Genomic DNA, 16,655 nt, shown 5'->3' on the forward strand with positions numbered 1-16,655 from the left:
TCTGTTACATCCTAACATATAAGTAAATTAACCCACATATCGGCATGCGTAATATTTTTATGGAATTTATAAATTATGAAAATGGCAACAATGTGCTTCTTTATCGCCATGGCGAGTTATCAGCAGTGCTGCCATCAAAGGCGATTTGTCTTTGAAATCCGCGCCGCAAAATTGTAAATGATGACTGGTCGTATTTTAATCTTCTTGTGGGACAAAATCCCTTTATTAGTTGATCGAAATAGTCACAAGAATGAAGAAAGAAACCACGAAACTACGAGCATGCTGATTGTCAGTTGTACGCTCTTTGAACATAAGTAAAATTATTGGTATAGTGTTAAGATAGATTAGTTAGGCAACTTTGTCCTATGAAATTTCAAATTAATTTTGTATAAGGATTAATGAGGACTTAATAGATAGTTGTCGTAGTGTCGCCGTACGCGTATTACGAACAACTACGAACTATTGAGAATCGCTCCTGTAATAATATTAATCGAACAAATACATATTATATATTTTACTATACTGTAAATTAGATTACTTACTATAAATTAGATATTTTATAACGTTTTGAATTTATTTGGCTATGTATCGCAAAATTAGTTAAAAAAATTGAATAAATTTATTTTTTGTTCGTGAAATAATGTGTCGACTTTTCCGACTTTTGTGCACATTGGACTAAATTAGCAACACTGAGACGACGACCGCGACACCCGTCAGTTCACAGATAATTTGGTGACACTATATATTAAATAGACACGCTATAGTGGTCGTTTTATATTCTTTGATTGATTCATTGATTTTTCGTTTGCAAAATCAAGTGTTTGGTTGTGTGACAGTTTCATCTTTTTCAATAATTATGTTTTTCCTTTTGATAAATAACTACCTCAAAGTGTAGTTAGTGTTAAATACTTTTTGTGTGTTTTATGAAACAACAGACAGGTTGTAAAATGGTCTTGTTATTCTTTACAATTTAGTTAATTTCGATAATCTAGTATTATATTCTTCATTTTGATCTTGTAAATAATAAATCTTGTTATGCAACGTTGGTTTTTCTTGCAAGAACAAAAGAAAGTGAAAAAACATAAACCTAAGGTTATCGAAGGAATGTCTGCTCAAAAAGAAAAACTTGAAAATCTAGTTATGTCCCAAGAATGGGTGTTTACCGTTTTGGTTCCTAATTTAGGTCCAAAAGAACGGGTTTATCTGTCTGGTAGTACAGCAGAACTGGGTGAATGGGATGTAAAGAAGATTGTACCACTGGAACCTAAAGAAGGTACAGATTTATGGAGTACTAGAGTAACAATACCTAACACTTGTGATGTTTTTTATCGTTACGCCATATGTCTAGTCAATGAAGATACAAAAAATATAATTGTTAGGAGGTGGGAGGTCAACATCCATCCCAGAGTTATTAAGGAAAATGCCCAAAGTCCTTCCACAGATATATTTGGAGAATTTAAAGGTGATCAAAAAATTAATCGCGGTTGGCTTACATCTCAGACTTTAGTCCAATTTAAGTTCATGAATGAACCTTTGAAATTGAAGAGTCGCCTTACAAACAGAATAATGCTGATTAAAGTGACACCAGTTAACTTGTCATTTGGGACTGAAGGTCATCATGAGGACTCGCAAAGTACAGACACACAAGAGGGAGAGAGTCCTTTAGGAGTCAATGTAGAAGTATCCACACTCGACAATGATCCTCAACTTTGCCAGTTACAACCACAAGCACAATTCGGTAGAGAATATAGAGCTAACGATGTCCTTCTTATTAATGTGTTTGCCTCAGATCATAAGATCCTAGCCTACCTTATTGACTTCTATTCACACAGCAGTCGTGCAGCCATGGATGATCCTCCATATCATGTTGGGTACACATATGTTCTTCCAAATATGTTTAAACCATCTGAAGGTGCCTTGGAGTTACCAGTAACTTGTAATGTTAAACATAGACCTCTTGGTACTGTAAATTTTGAATATCTTATTGTCCATCCGCTAAAGGAAAACATCTGCAACTTGCAAGTGTCATATGCAAAACACTGGGATCCTACATGGACAGGTCTGGAAGTTGGTCATCGTGGATTGGGTGCAAGTTTTAAAACTAAAGAGTAAGTTATCGTAATAGCATTATTATTTAAAATTTATAGTATATTCCTTTATTATTTATTTATGTTTGCCATATTTCAATAAATTGCAAAATCTTTAAATTTTACCAGTGATGACTTTTACTCAATATGACTGCATCAATATCAATGAACCATATTTCGCCTTCTAAGAATGTATGGCATTGGCTTGAGTGCGCTCTATATTGAAACTATTTTCAGAGGAAATGCTATTCGTGAAAATACAATAGCTTCCCTAAAACAAGCGGCTGCCAGTGGGGCAGACTTGTTGGAATTTGATGTTCAGCTAAGTAAAGATATGATCCCAGTCATATATCATGACTTTCATGTATGTATTTCAATGAAACGAAAAAAGGAGGTTGATTTTGCAGAAATGCTAGAATTGCCTGTCAAGGATCTTACTTTGGAGCATCTGCAAAAACTCAAGGTATAACTTTGTGTAATGTAGATCAAATGTCTTGTGCCTTCATGTCATCCTGGTTAAAAGTTAGTATTGCCATTAAAATGGCGCAAAATTACTTTATTACGATTTAAAAAGAGTCAGTAATTTAAGCCATAACATTTTAAATAGTGAAATTGTATTTTGAAAGTCTATGGTTACGGTTAAAATGAATGTAAAGAACAAAAGAATTTTAAATTCTTTTGTCTTTTTTTATAATCAAAGGAGTAAAGTTTTCTTTGTCTTTCTAGGTTTACCATTTAGTAGAAGGTCGTAACCACGAAATTCTGTTCTTTGATGATGATTTAGAAGAGCATCAACCATTCCCTACATTGGAAGACACATTAAAAAGCATTGACCTGCATGTTGGATTTAATATTGAACTAAAGTGGACAATGGAATTGAATGATGGCACATTTGAACTGAACAATCCATTTGACATGAATGTTTATGTTGATAAGGTATTTTTTACAAAACAATTGATTTAACAAAATATGTGAATGACAATAATAATGTTCTTTCCATCCTAACAAGCTGTCCCAAATTAACATACCATGACATTTTTTATAGGAAATTTAAACATTTTGAGACATGCTGATAAGTTAACTTGATACATTTTTGTTTAAAATATTTTTGTTATTTTATTGTACTATTTCATTTTTGATTTTGATGATTTTTTCCATCTAATCGAAACTAAAAATCATTTTATTTAAAAATGTTTTTATTGCATAGGTTCTGGAAGTAGTTCTAAAGAATGCAGGCGAACGTCGTATTGTATTTTCTTGTTTTAACCCTGACATTTGCACAATGGTCCGTAACAAACAGAATAAGTATCCAGTGATGTTTTTAACTGTTGTAAGTATGTTTTATATTTATAATAACAATTATTAGCTTTTGGCCTCATCTTTGTCTGTGAGAAATTTAAAAATAAATGCTAATAAATATGGTCTATGTTACTCATTGATAATAAATCTTTCTAATGCAGAACGAATTTTTGAAATTGGTCTAATAGTTTTTGAGTTCATTTCTTTCATACAAAAATACAAATTTTCCTGTTTGTAATAAAATGTAACGTAAGTGAACTCTTTAAAAATAAAGTTGTATCGAACATTCTAATTTAAAATAATGTGTTATTCTTTTTTTTTATTAATTAAAGGGTGTTACAAACAAATATCAGCCATACAGAGATCCGCGATGTTTGACCATCCCTGCAGCCGTACAGAATGCCATCAGCTCTGATATTCTAGGTATTGTGGTTCACACTGAAGATTTATTGAGAGATCCTACTCAGGTAAGACAAATTTCCGTTATATTCCTTACAAAATTCCATTATTTATCTGAAACCAGTCATTATAGAACCAATAATTGCAAAAAAAATGTTGATGTTTGTATTTTTCTAATAATCAATTAATTTTATGTCCTCAAATTTTTGTAGTTGACAGGCAGTCTTTTGATAAACTCTAAATGTTTGAATAATACGCACTGACAGTGTGTTAACACACAGGGTCAGGAGTTTATTACCCGATTAATCGAATAATGGCCTTATTTATCTTAACGCACGTGCAAATCGTGGTGAACAAGGCGCTAATTACTTGCAAGTTTATGTGAGTGAACCATATAAAAGGACATTCACCCCGTGATACGCAGGGCTTTTGCTCATAACCAAAGAGTTTTGCGTTAACAAAGACTGAGTAGTGTCTGTATTACAGTAGTCGTTTTCAAATTTCACTGTTGCGAAAGAAAAAGTTAAAGGCAACACTAAGCTTACACAAAATTATCAATAATTTAAGGAACATTATAATTATTAATCATATATAATAGTTATTTTTTATTCTTCGCATTGCATTAATGACGCTGTCTACAAGTATGGATGGATTGTGTGAAAGAGGGTCTGCGTAAGAATTTGGTGGATTTAGATATGACGGCTGATAGCTGTATGGAGGTTTAGTACATAATATGCCGACCTGGCATAGAAATAAGAGCAGGTTTATGACGATGGCGTTGTCTGCTTCAATACATATTGAAATTAGTAAGAGCAAAGTTATATAAAACTTAGCGCTATATCAATATTTGCTCGAGTAGTATTTTTGCCTTATCATCATTTCTCTAGTCATTCGTATTCAGAAATAAAACAAGTTTTAAGCGTAGTTGTATAGAATAAAGGTACTTTTCCAACTGCGAAGTATTATAACGTTTACAACTGCGCTAATATTAGTTTAGTCACGTGAATGAATTTTATCTGTTCCAAGCTTCAAGGTTAACGATTGTTTGAACTATAGATGTAGATTGTATTGTTCTTTATTATTTTGTTTAACAAACATGTATATTGCATGTAATAGTAATTATATTTCATAATTATGCCACGGTCAATTGCAAGAATTACATTACATTTCGAAATATATTTTACACAATACACCAGAAAAGTGATAGGCAAAAAGTGATCCATACTTAAAAAAATACAATAATACCATATCATCATTTAAAACAGAAGACAAAAAACTACATTTCAACAATTTTCAGGTAAAACTTGCTACTGACGCCGGACTTGTCATATTTTGCTGGGGCGATGATAATAATGACAAAAATACTATAAAAAAATTGAAAGAGATGGGACTACACGCCGTGATTTATGACAAGCTCGATCAATTCACAACAAAACAAGTAAAGGTAACTGATGCATACATTTATTTCGTCACATTGAATTTATATATATAACTATTACTATTTATAACCTTATTTTTGAAGTCGCCTAAAAAGTAGGCTGAAATGTTCTAGGCCTAGTCAAATATTTAATGTGGATAAGCATGTTTGAATTGACTTTCATTGACTTTTGAAGTAATTTTTACTTGTTTTTGCCTAAGCTTCTAAAATTATATCCATGATGATATTGTTTGTTCGCGACTTCAATCCGCTCGATCGCACTCATGTCTATAAACCTTTCAAACTTTTTATGGCTAAAAACTTCAATATACTCACTTATAGATGAACTTTACATATTTCACGATTTCGCTTGGCGTAGTGGAAACGCTAGTTTTATAAGCACAAGTTCCGCTTTGTTTGAGTTAAGTTGTTGCACTAACAGGAGAGCATATTCTTGGTGGAGGCGCGCGAGTCGCAGCGGGAGCTGATGACGCTGGCCGCCATGGAGGAGTTGTCGCCGTCCGGCGCCTCCTCCACCTCGCAAAGTAGCTTTGAGCCCACCCACCAGCCCTACCTCGACCTCGACGTGCGTAAACATCTGCAGCAGCACTCCACCGTCACCTCGCTAGAGTCTCTCGCCTCCTCCATCGATCTCAGTGACAGGAATTTAAAACGCAACAGAGACATCATTATGAACATCGAGAAAGAGTCCCAAGTTAAAGAACAAAGAAAATCATTTTTCGGTCTCTTCCCCTCGGGCGATGCGGCGAAGGGATCGCCCAAGAAGTCGCGTAGAGATAGTTAATATTAATCTGGGTTGTATGCTTTATTCAAATATATTTCTTTTTTTTATTAAATTTGCTCAATTTTAAATAATTTGTATGTAGCTTACGTATTTCATTCATGGCTTTGTTATACTTTGACACTTTTGTAGTTCTTACATTTGATATTATAAGTTTTTCATTATAAATTATTGCTAAAAGTATTGTATCTTGTTACGTATTATTTGCCAGCTAAATATTAATATTATGTACGATCAAACTGTTGTAGTTCTTGAAATTATTAAATTGCATAACTTATCATTTTTTTTTAATGTTTCTATAGTAATTTAACGTAAAATAAAAATTGAAATTATTTCTTTTTGTTATTGAACATGAAATAACTCAATCGTAATTTTTTTTTAAATAAAAAAGGTAAAATGCGTGGAATTTTTTGGCATTAAATAAATGTTGCTACGTTCCGTATTCTTAATTTAGTTATTGGTTACCAGTTTTATATAAGTTTCAAATAACAATATTATAATTAATTTTTGTATACGTAACACTTTATACCAACTGTGATATATTTCATATTGTAAAATAAACAGCATTATTTTTAAATAAATTTTATGTACCTCTGCCAAAGATAAATTTCTTTTATTCTCTTATTTATGCGAATTTTGTTTGTGTAACATGTCTGTACCAAAAGGATACATGATCTTCCGTAAAAAGGTAACATTCATGTAAGAAAAGATACAAAAGGTGAGTATCGATGCAGCACGCTATGCCTTGTTTTAAATAATAATTTTAAAATAAAACACATGCCAACTATCTTTCCATCATTTAATGTTATGTAAGGCTTATCTTAGTTTTGAATTAATTTGTCTATCAACTGTAACTTTAGATGACTGATATGAAAAATTCAAACGAGAATGAAATACGTCTAATCACGGGTTTCTGACATTATAATCTGTAAAGAACATATCGTCAAATAAAGACGTCTTTATTTGACGATATATTCTATTGGTCATCTTTCAGCTTTGATAAAACATAACAATATGTTTATAACTTGGATTTTGGTCTCAGATACTCACCATTGAAGGAATATAATTGTCTTGACTGAGTGATCCAAATTTGGTCTATTATGCGCCATGCCGAACAAAGTTTTCAAACGGTCTTCCACTTCGACAAGTATAATATTAGGATATGTTATTGGGAAAATAAAAATCTCTATTCAAGGATAGTGTATATTTGTAAATAAATACTTAGGATACAGACGTGTATAAGGATATAATTACTACTCTAGTTATTAAGTACTTCGATTACATAGGACGGAATGTTTCTAATACAATCACAACATAAGTTTACGTAGGTAAAAAAATAAAATTATATAAAATACTTCATCTTAAAATATAATTGAATACATATTAAGTAAATATTTTTAGTATCCACCTTCAGAGATAAAATATATTAGGAAAAAAATATCATGCATATAGATATGTTATATGGGACAATAATGTGAAAATATTTACATAACTTTAAGGCATTGAACGCCTTCTTGGCACAATATTAGAATCAAGAATAATTTGCGTTAGCACACATTTTTACTGACCCCAACACAGCTACCTATAAACTTTTTATCTGCATAAAAACAAAACATTGATATGTACCAAATGAACCCAACAATACTTGCACGGAACAAATCAATTTACCATTTATCAAAGAATCTAAACTCGGCATCCTGGCTTTATGCGAGTGTTCCGGTCATACAATACCCGCGTGCACTTCGCATCCACTCTTCTTATTTTTTACACATGTTTCATATGTTATAACCGCTCGACAATTCAAATACAAATTCCTCAAATGTTATTTCTTACGGTAGTACAATAGATAAAAAAATTCGAGCACTGAACGATTACAAAATACCTAAATGAAAAAACTAACAAATCGAAGGACCATCAGGAATTTATGGCCAGTTAGCAATATAAATATTAAGGTTAATCTTTTAAGGATTAGGATAATTATAATATCGAAAATAGTATTAATAATGGACAGAATATTATTACTTAATAAAATAAAAAAAAATACGTTGCAATATTGAACTTAATAAAATCGATTGCCCACATAGCAAGCGGCTGAATTCAACCGTAGTCCCCACATTTAATGGCACACATAAACATTTTCATTTTATCCATTAAACATGTTTTAACATCAAACATCAGATATTTATTATTTTCCAGGATTTACAGCCAACAAAAGAAAACAGTAAATTAAAATATTGCAACCATGATTGTAAACACGTGAAACGCGAAAGCGATATACGTTTAAATAAATTTCCATATTTTAAACAATGTTTAACCCATAATTACGTTACCTGATGTCAATACATGAGATCTTAAAAACATGGAATGATCTCTATATATTAATTATAATGCAATCATATAAATCAGATCTCTGCCTATATAAAAATATAATAAAATAGTTTAGTAGCTTTGGCTTACTTTATGAATATGAGAATTGTAAACACGAATAACCACATTTTGTTAAACATTGACTTCCAATTATTTGAAAATGAATTTGATATTTATTTAGCCTGCTTTACTTATCATTTATCAATTTCACGAAGACTAGAATTATTGTGATTTCATATTCCATAATTGAAATAAATACTTTGCAATAAATAATTATTTTTATTCGAACCTTCTTTAAACATTTGTGCGTGTGATGTTATTTTTACCCGTTGTACAATCAAACATTATTTACTTACCTACATTAAAAAAATATGTATGAAAATAATTAGTTCCTTATTATATGATATTTAATTAACTTTTGCACAATTGTTTAAATTGTCTTTTATGTAAAAATTTGGGCGATGTTAATGACCTTGTGATATATAGGTAACAAGTTAATAAATAATCTTAAATCTATGTATATGAAGATTACACGTTTAGTAAAATACATGTAGATACAACAGAAGTTTTATGTATGGCAGCTTAGATTTTGTGCAGACAGTTCTTGTATGCAATTTCACAATTTTGTATAATTAAAATATTTATCAAATAATTTTTGTATTTCACGAAACTAACCTTTCTGAGATATTAAGGAAAGAACACATGCGTAGTATCTTTTCATAAATGGTCCACGAAATTTACTTTTTAAATAACAATTGTATACAATATACGAGTTACAAATAAGATCATTAAAATTATTTTTATATGTATTTAAATTCGAATGCATACATGTTAGTATAATCTACAACATGTTATGATTAAGTACTTTGTGCAATAACCATAAACTCACCTTTTAATATTATCCTCGATATGGTATTAAAACTTTTCTACTCATATTCTTATTTTAATTGAAAATAATTTCAAAACATAATAAACATCATACAACATAACAAATGTTTAAATGTCGTGTAAAGGTATGGAATCAATCTCTAACAACTACCCTATGATGATATTTTAACAATTGTGATAGACATTCAAGATTCGTTTTTGGACGGAGTATTTTCATGTTTTAATAGAACTGATTATTTTGGTTGGGTAACATGAAAAATTTAGCAATACCCGCAGGTGGTTTAGTTTTAAGATGTTCTTCAATAAATTGGCATGGACAAACGTATTTCTCTCCGTGGCGGCCGGCCACCAATGTGCTCAGATTTAGCCGGTTTTTGACGGCGTACGCTCCCCATCGTCCCGCATATCGTAAAAAAAGAAGCGCAGCCCTTTCCTGTGCGAGACAAAACGCAAAATACACTATTAAATCCACAAATGTTCGAGAAAGGTATGTTTTTGTGTTATATGTAAAGATGACTTGCCAATGTAATTTAGTCAATCGATACCGCGGCGCCTGAGCCAGTCATTACAAGGCGGGCAACAGGCGCGCGTATCTTTGGGCTCTTTGTTCCGCAATATTTCCTCGACGTACTGACAGGGGCACAGTGCGAGGGGCAAGTGGCGCGGCGCCGCGGGATTGCCGCCCTCTTCGTCCAGCGTCCAGTAGAGACGGCGCCGCAAAAAGTCCTTGCCCCAGCGTTGTAGGTACCGGAGGTACACGTGCTCTGCCATATCCTGCACATTATACACCCAGCTTACCCACCTCTACATTACATATACATATATATTAGGTGCTTATTACCAAAACATATAACGAAACCTGTTAAATTGCATGCAGGACGGTATATATTAGAATAATATTATTAGCATTATATATTGAGCTATAAGATATATACTACTTTATTACTTCTTTTAGGACGCCCATATTAGGAAAATGTTAATAGAAGCAACGAAGTATGTAAAATGTCAGGTAAATTTTGCGTCAGCAAGCCTCGTAACACAAACAGTATGTGACTTATACCATTTATATGATATACTAATTGTTACGTCATGACTCATAATTCGTAGAAAACATTGCAGGTGGATTTGCCACTTTATACTATAAAAATATAGTTAGGTAATGAAATAAGTTGTTCCTCAGGCTTATCGACGTTGACACGCGACTTATAAAGAACGTCAAGTATTTTAAACATTATCGGTGTGCGAAATCAGATGTATCTTTCACATGGAAATATAAAAATTATACAATTCTATGGTTATGTAAATTACAATAATAATATTTACATGCATAATATGTAAAGCCGTCACATAACAACTAGTATAACATCGTATAACTTTGAGTTAGTTATATAAATGGAAAAAATGGGAAGAAAAGTATTTTCTACTACATACTATTATCGACATGCGAAACTAGTTGGAAAAAAAACATATCATATATAATATCAAGTATCTGCGTTCAGTAACACGAAACGAATGGCAGATGCTTAACATACTTAGTATGCAACACAACGAAGTCGCCAAGGCCGTACTCATCAAGGTTTTATTAGTCCGCCGCAATGTCTCGACGACGATAACAAAATGAACGCGTAGACTAGCTACTGCATAACAGAATCGATAATGAATCAGAGAGTTAAGTGAAAACATAACAAGACACGCTAGTAAATACATGTGTACGTTATTCAATTAAGGATTTTGAGATAAACATTAAAAAAGATACTTCAACATTTATCTTATACTTGTATGTGTATATGTCTTTTATTTCTATTATCCCACAAACTGAGCTACCTCTTTTGTGTCAGATATCTATAAATAAAAATTCCTAAATTGGTTATGGTTTATCTTATATAAAATGGCTTCACTCACTTTAAACTCGAGTTAAACTTACTGTAGTATCTATGCGTAAGGAAACCCTTCGTGTAGAAATAACACGGGTGATTAGTCTTTATTATGTCAATTTACAACTCGGAAAATGTAGTATTATTGATTTTATTTAGTTAATATTAGTATGATTAATATATAAGTACTGCACACATAGCCAAGCAAATTACGACGGTTAAGGAATACAATTAAATAATTGTTTAATATACAAATCAAGTTTATAACCATATAAATATCTCAAATATCACCATAAGCAACAATTGATTGATATATAACATAAAATATGTTAAAAAGTGCCCTTATACCATTTTATGTAACACCTTAATCACCAATTGACAGTATTAATTGGTTAGCAAATTAGAACTATGACTAGTTATTGTTAAAATAACCATATATGAAGAATGTTAAGGATATGGCATTGCATATTGAATTAAAATGTGTTTTAAATTGTAAAACACTTTCTATGGTAAAATTGTATTGACCGATAGTAATATATTTCAAATCCAATTTTTATTTTATATTTATCTTATCATATAAATATTTCAGTGCATATGTTCAAAAGATGATTAGCACAAACCTTCACAATACAGTATGTTAACCAATATTTTAAAACTATTGACCTTGAAAAAAAACATTGGAAAAAGTCTTATAAACCAGGGACAATACTTATCAAAAAAATTAATAAATACAAATTTGGTGTCTCCTTCATTCACTAAGGGAGCTATCTGCTATAGATACTATAGTAGAATTCCTTTTCTATTTTAAAGCAAATAAAGAAAATACTATAAAATCATACCTGTTTCCTGGATAGTCTTGTAGACTGACTTCCTTGTATCACAATGTCATTAACAGTTACATCGAGTCTTTGTTCCCATCCTTGCATAATAGTTTTTCCTTCTTCACTCTCAATAAATTGTTGAATATGAGCAATACATGGACCAGAATCAAAATATATAAAGCACAAGTTCACTTTGTGGCATGAAATTTTTCCTCTGTCATCTAAGGCCAGTAATAAATTATGCTTAGTAAGTAACTTGTTAACACTACCCAAGCACTGCTCCAAGCCCTTTGACAGTCTTAGCTTTATCCACATGCAGAGGAAAATGGCCATAGCGTTGAGTATCAACCATAGTACTCCTAGAGAAAATAGTGTCAGGCCAGTTAAACCAGAGAAGAGAAGGGATAGAAGCACCACAAATGCCAAAGTTATCCAACAAACAAGGACACGTTTATAACAAATGTTGTATAGTGTAAAACGGGCATCATTTACAAGAAGTTCCATTGCATGAACATATTCTTCAACCGTAAGCTGAAACAAACATATTTAAAAAAAAATAGCTTCTTTAGTAAAATCTTACTATTGCTCCCCCTTTATTAAGAAGGAAACAATGTCAAAAAAGTATTAATTTTGGACGTACCGTTAAACCTTGAGCCATTAGTTCCTCAGGTACTAATTCAGGTCTAAACCGAGCTGCCGTTATCCAAGGCCAGCTTGCATTCACAGGCAACACTGTTACTAGCAGATCACCATTGGCTGTAAATTGAACAGACTTTGATGTCATGAAGAAAAATTTAAAATTATAAGGTTTTAAGAAAATTCTTATAGGATTTAAAAAAAAGTCAAGGCTATTATTTGTTGTTAATATAAGTAAATGAAAACTATTCATACATAATTAATTAACTTTAAATTTCTAACTTATTTTTACATATGACATTTTGAAAGACATAAGTGGTTAAAAATATTCAAGTAAAACAAAGTAAAAGTATATTTTCTACTAATATTTTAGGTCAATTAATAAGGTATAACTACTTACAAAAACCGGAACGTATATTCACAAATTCTACATTTTTTGTGAGATTTCCATGTGATGTGTTTTCAAGATTTCTGTCTCCTCTTTCTAAATTAACATGCACAGTTTCCGTATCTAAAACTGCAGGAACTTCTTGTTGAACAGTTAGAGAAGTACTTGGCGTATTAGATACTTTTCCTTCAGATTGATGACCATTAGTTTGCGGAGATTCATCATCAAATTTCACCCAAGTCTTTCTAGTATCCTCTTTATTCAAATTACCATTAGATTCAATAACATCATGAGATTTATCTTGACTTGTAGACATTATGAAGGTAACATAAAACTAGTGTATCGAAATCTTTACCACCACAAATATATTTTGAATTATTTCGATTTCTAAAAATCTAACAAGTAGTCGAGTTTCGTTGATTTACGTTTGTTTGACATTTTACGTCACATTATCACATTTTTTACAGTGTTACCATTACTAGATCTGGATAGTACTATTTGGTTCTCGAAAAAAAAAATTTTTTTTCAATCTATATTAGACAACTAAAAAGTTGCTATCGCACAGTCCATGCTACCTAATTTGTGAAAGCAGTGTTATTCCCTGGTCCTGATATATTTTTTGAGAGAAAAATAAATTATACAATACAGTTATATTGTCCTTTGTCTTTTTTATAGCCATATAATATTGAATATTAACAACTATTCTTATAAGAATCTAAAACAAAGAGTATATAAAATCTAAAATCTAACTGCTACTGCATTCCAGCATTACACTAGCAACACCACGTAAAATTTCAAAAAACTTCGCGAAAAGTTTAACAGCTGTAAGCGGTTAATTTAATTATTAATTATTATCACTATCTATGGAAATAATCCAGTAGTGTGCCAATTATGGATTTTGATATTCGATTGCAACCACTCTGCTGTCTTTATGCACTTAGAATGTACATATTTGAATTATATTTTTTCAGATTAAGATTTGTATTATGTTTTATTTATAAATACATATCGTTAATCGCTGTACATATATGTATTTCTTTCTAAACAAAAATCTTATTGAATTAGGAGCTCACATTAGGAACAATATTTTAAACAGTAAATGTTGATTGCTTTGTAATAATAAAACTATCAACCAAATCGACATGCGTACCTAATACAAAATGCTAGGGCTGCGTAGCACAGCCTGCGATGAGTGCTATTATTAACAAATTTAATAAAAAATTACAAAAGCTAGACAATCAGTGGTGAAGCAATGATTCTGTCCCTACCTGTCCGAAATGCTGTCCGACCGGTTTTCGTGCTGTCGTACAATCCGCAAAATCACTCCCACAGTGAAGCCGGTTCGCTAACACATCGTACGTATTTACAGTTCAACAAACGGTCGGACTTTTTCACATGTGACAAAAAAATGGTCGTTTAACTTATCATCAACATTCTAGAAACTTTTAGTAATGAATAAGCCCTTGTGTCGTTAAAATTATTTACCTCACAAATTTTTAGTGTTACTAAGTGTAATGTGAATCTAGGTTAATATAACATATAACTATGTAAATGTTTATGTTGTAATTAAGTAGCGACCGTTGACCGTTGCTTATCGATATAAAATTAAAACATTGAGTCATGTTAGATATACAGAAATGGAGTCCTTGCCTAAGCAATTTGTTACGGCTATGCGAACACTTTTTGATATAATGGACGATAAACATACGGGCTGTGTAAAACTTACGGATATTGAAAATCGTTGGCGCGACGATCGTACTAAAGGTTTACCCCGTGGTGTTATTGAAAGTTTACAAAAGGTAGCATCACACGACGGTTTATTAACATTCGAATCATTCTGCACTGGGCTAAAAATATGTTTATTACGAAACCAAGTTCAAAACGCTACCAAAAAGGCAAGTAGTATGGACGAAATAGAAAATTCAGTACTGCATTCGCAAGTGAGCGCCCAAGTACACCGTCCACCCTCTGCTCCGTTATTAGACATTAATAGTACACAAAATCGAGACAGAAACTGGATGCCAAGAAATCCAGAAACATCGACACACGGTCAACATAGAACGCAAAGTATGCCACAATTGATTGAAGATAAGGATAACCCATTACCAGATTTAATGCACAACGTAGGAACAGCGTTGCCAAAGCACGATAGTACCCAACGGATATACGGTCCTCCAAAACCACCGAGGCTGGAAAAGAATCAACTCGACAGAAAAGACAGCGTAAGAACTAACTACAAGTCGGACGATATGCCTTTAGACAGAGATGATTTGGAAGTCAAGTTGGAATTCGATATGTCTCGGGTTGTCGATGAACAAAACCGGGAAGATCGAGGCTTAGGCGATGGACGGTCAGCAAACGAAACTCAACTTCACATGCGTCGTGCCGCTCGTCGACGAGAGCCTCGTAGGCATACTTTGCAGAATGGCGTCGACTACAATCTTTTGAAAAGAATGAAACAAATCGAGCAAGAAAAGGATGTATTACTGCAGGGTTTGTCGGCAGTCGAGGAAGCGCGCGAATGGTACTTGAAGCAATTGGCAGAGGTTCAAGATAAAATGCGCTATGCAGGACGTATGGGGACATACGTGGTAAGATATTGCATTTGCAAACAACGAAATTTAATTGTATTGGTAAAGTTACACTGCAGAATCATATCGTATACATAATCGAATTCGGTGTTCGTAAGCTCTTTTAAGCATTTGAAATAAAAACAACAATTGGAACATTTATCATATAAGTTTTAGTGAAAATTTTAACAAAAAATTACTTTCGGCAAAGATCAATTTTATCAGACAAAAATGATCGAAGAGAGAAAATTTGTAAAAAAAATTAATTACGATTTCTTTTCAAAATAACTATTCTGCGCTATTTATGTCGTAAGATTACACGAAAATCATTACACAAAGTTCCGCACGATATAAATAAGAATTTAAAAGCTTTTGCTGCTATAATATTAAGATCAGGTTAAATAGCTTTCAGTACATTACAAATTCGTATTCATGTTGAATGTTCTTCTTTCACAGGAACCTTGGAACGAAGCGCATCAGGAACGATTGGAACTTCTCAAAGCGCGAGTTTTAGAGTTGAACCGGCAGCTGGGCGCGCTGGCCGCGGGATGGCGGCACGGACCACTATCCTTGCACATGAATCTTGCACTGCCTACAAGCTTGCAAAACTCACCTCCCACTACACCAAATAATGCCGCGGTCCTCAGATCTCAGAACCGCATGCTATCTGAGGTTTGTATTTTTTTCAAGTGCCATTTTCTACTAGAGGTTGGCTGCTTAAATCTTACCATACTTAAACTTCTTTAAAAAAAATTGTAAAATAGTTTAAAAATAATTCTTATCTAATAAAAAAATATTTCTAACAATTGTTTGGTATTAAGCTTCAGTTAATATTTAATTAATTATCTTGCAGGAAGTGAATCGCAAAAATGAACGAATTTCAGTACTGGAACGAGAAAAATCAGCACTTATCAGAGAGTTATTAGTGCAAAGAAACAGAACAAAAATTATGGATAATTATAACTAATGTCACGTATAATCGATGTAACATAATATCATCATTTACTACTTTATAAAAATAACATATCTAAGAGTGTCATACTAAATAAGTAAAAAAAAATGTTTTAACAATTAGTGCCATTGCAGATAACTTTGGGGTATGGTTAT

General features: G+C 32.2%; 3 protein-coding genes across 5 annotated transcripts; 2 read left to right on the forward strand and 1 right to left on the reverse strand.

Annotated features, from left to right (window-relative positions):
• The first annotated feature begins 757 nt into the window (after nucleotides 1–757).
• On the forward strand, nucleotides 758–6,551 carry LOC106127637 (glycerophosphocholine phosphodiesterase GPCPD1). Its single transcript, XM_013325784.1, has 7 exons — nucleotides 758–2,108; nucleotides 2,325–2,550; nucleotides 2,814–3,023; nucleotides 3,295–3,417; nucleotides 3,719–3,853; nucleotides 5,083–5,229; nucleotides 5,645–6,551. Exons 1-7 carry the CDS (start codon nucleotides 1,036–1,038, stop codon nucleotides 6,005–6,007), a joined length of 2,277 nt encoding a protein of 758 aa, XP_013181238.1. The 5' UTR covers nucleotides 758–1,035; the 3' UTR covers nucleotides 6,008–6,551.
• A 2,200-nt stretch (nucleotides 6,552–8,751) lies between these two features.
• Nucleotides 8,752–13,468, reverse strand: LOC106127638 (uncharacterized). Of its 3 annotated transcripts, XM_013325786.1 has the most exons (5): nucleotides 12,991–13,468; nucleotides 12,595–12,710; nucleotides 11,973–12,485; nucleotides 9,781–10,033; nucleotides 9,609–9,692 (listed from the first exon to the last, which is right to left on the reverse strand). In XM_013325786.1, exons 1-4 carry the CDS (start codon nucleotides 13,292–13,294, stop codon nucleotides 9,794–9,796), a joined length of 1,173 nt encoding a protein of 390 aa, XP_013181240.1. In that variant the 5' UTR covers nucleotides 13,295–13,468; the 3' UTR covers nucleotides 9,609–9,692; nucleotides 9,781–9,793. The 3 variants fall into 3 exon arrangements, with proteins under 3 accessions (XP_013181241.1, XP_013181239.1, XP_013181240.1); XM_013325787.1 differs by lacking the exon at nucleotides 9,781–10,033 and having other exon boundaries at nucleotides 8,752–9,692; nucleotides 12,991–13,466; XM_013325785.1 differs by having other exon boundaries at nucleotides 9,599–10,033.
• An 871-nt stretch (nucleotides 13,469–14,339) lies between these two features.
• On the forward strand, nucleotides 14,340–16,641 carry LOC106127752 (suppressor APC domain-containing protein 2). Its single transcript, XM_013325983.1, has 3 exons — nucleotides 14,340–15,569; nucleotides 16,005–16,220; nucleotides 16,402–16,641. The coding sequence occupies exons 1-3, from the start codon at nucleotides 14,616–14,618 to the stop codon at nucleotides 16,513–16,515; spliced, it is 1,284 nt and encodes a 427-aa protein (XP_013181437.1). The 5' UTR covers nucleotides 14,340–14,615; the 3' UTR covers nucleotides 16,516–16,641.
• The last annotated feature ends 14 nt before the right edge of the window (nucleotides 16,642–16,655 follow it).

Source organism: Papilio xuthus, unplaced genomic scaffold (assembly GCF_000836235.2).
Source record: "Papilio xuthus unplaced genomic scaffold, Pxut_1.1 DF824655.1, whole genome shotgun sequence".
Classification (NCBI taxonomy): domain Eukaryota; kingdom Metazoa; phylum Arthropoda; class Insecta; order Lepidoptera; family Papilionidae; genus Papilio; species Papilio xuthus.

Bases quoted from the DNA above. Each gene is read 5' to 3' on its own strand.
- LOC106127638 (XM_013325785.1), bottom strand. From the start codon at position 13,294: ATGTCTACAAGTCAAGATAAATCTCATGATGTTATTGAATCTAATGGT. The intron at 12,711-12,990 runs GTAAGTAGTTAT...TTCAATTTACAG, and splicing joins GAATATACGTTCCGGTTTTT to CCAATGGTGATCTGCTAGTA. The intron at 12,486-12,594 runs GTACGTCCAAAA...TGTTTGTTTCAG, and splicing joins TAATGGCTCAAGGTTTAACG to CTTACGGTTGAAGAATATGT.
- LOC106127637 (XM_013325784.1), top strand. From the start codon at position 1,036: ATGCAACGTTGGTTTTTCTTGCAAGAACAAAAGAAAGTGAAAAAACAT. The intron at 2,109-2,324 runs GTAAGTTATCGT...AACTATTTTCAG, and splicing joins GCAAGTTTTAAAACTAAAGA to AGGAAATGCTATTCGTGAAA. The intron at 5,230-5,644 runs GTAACTGATGCA...TTGCACTAACAG, and splicing joins TCACAACAAAACAAGTAAAG to GAGAGCATATTCTTGGTGGA.
- LOC106127752 (XM_013325983.1), top strand. From the start codon at position 14,616: ATGGAGTCCTTGCCTAAGCAATTTGTTACGGCTATGCGAACACTTTTT. The intron at 15,570-16,004 runs GTAAGATATTGC...CTTCTTTCACAG, and splicing joins GACGTATGGGGACATACGTG to GAACCTTGGAACGAAGCGCA. The intron at 16,221-16,401 runs GTTTGTATTTTT...ATTATCTTGCAG, and splicing joins AGAACCGCATGCTATCTGAG to GAAGTGAATCGCAAAAATGA.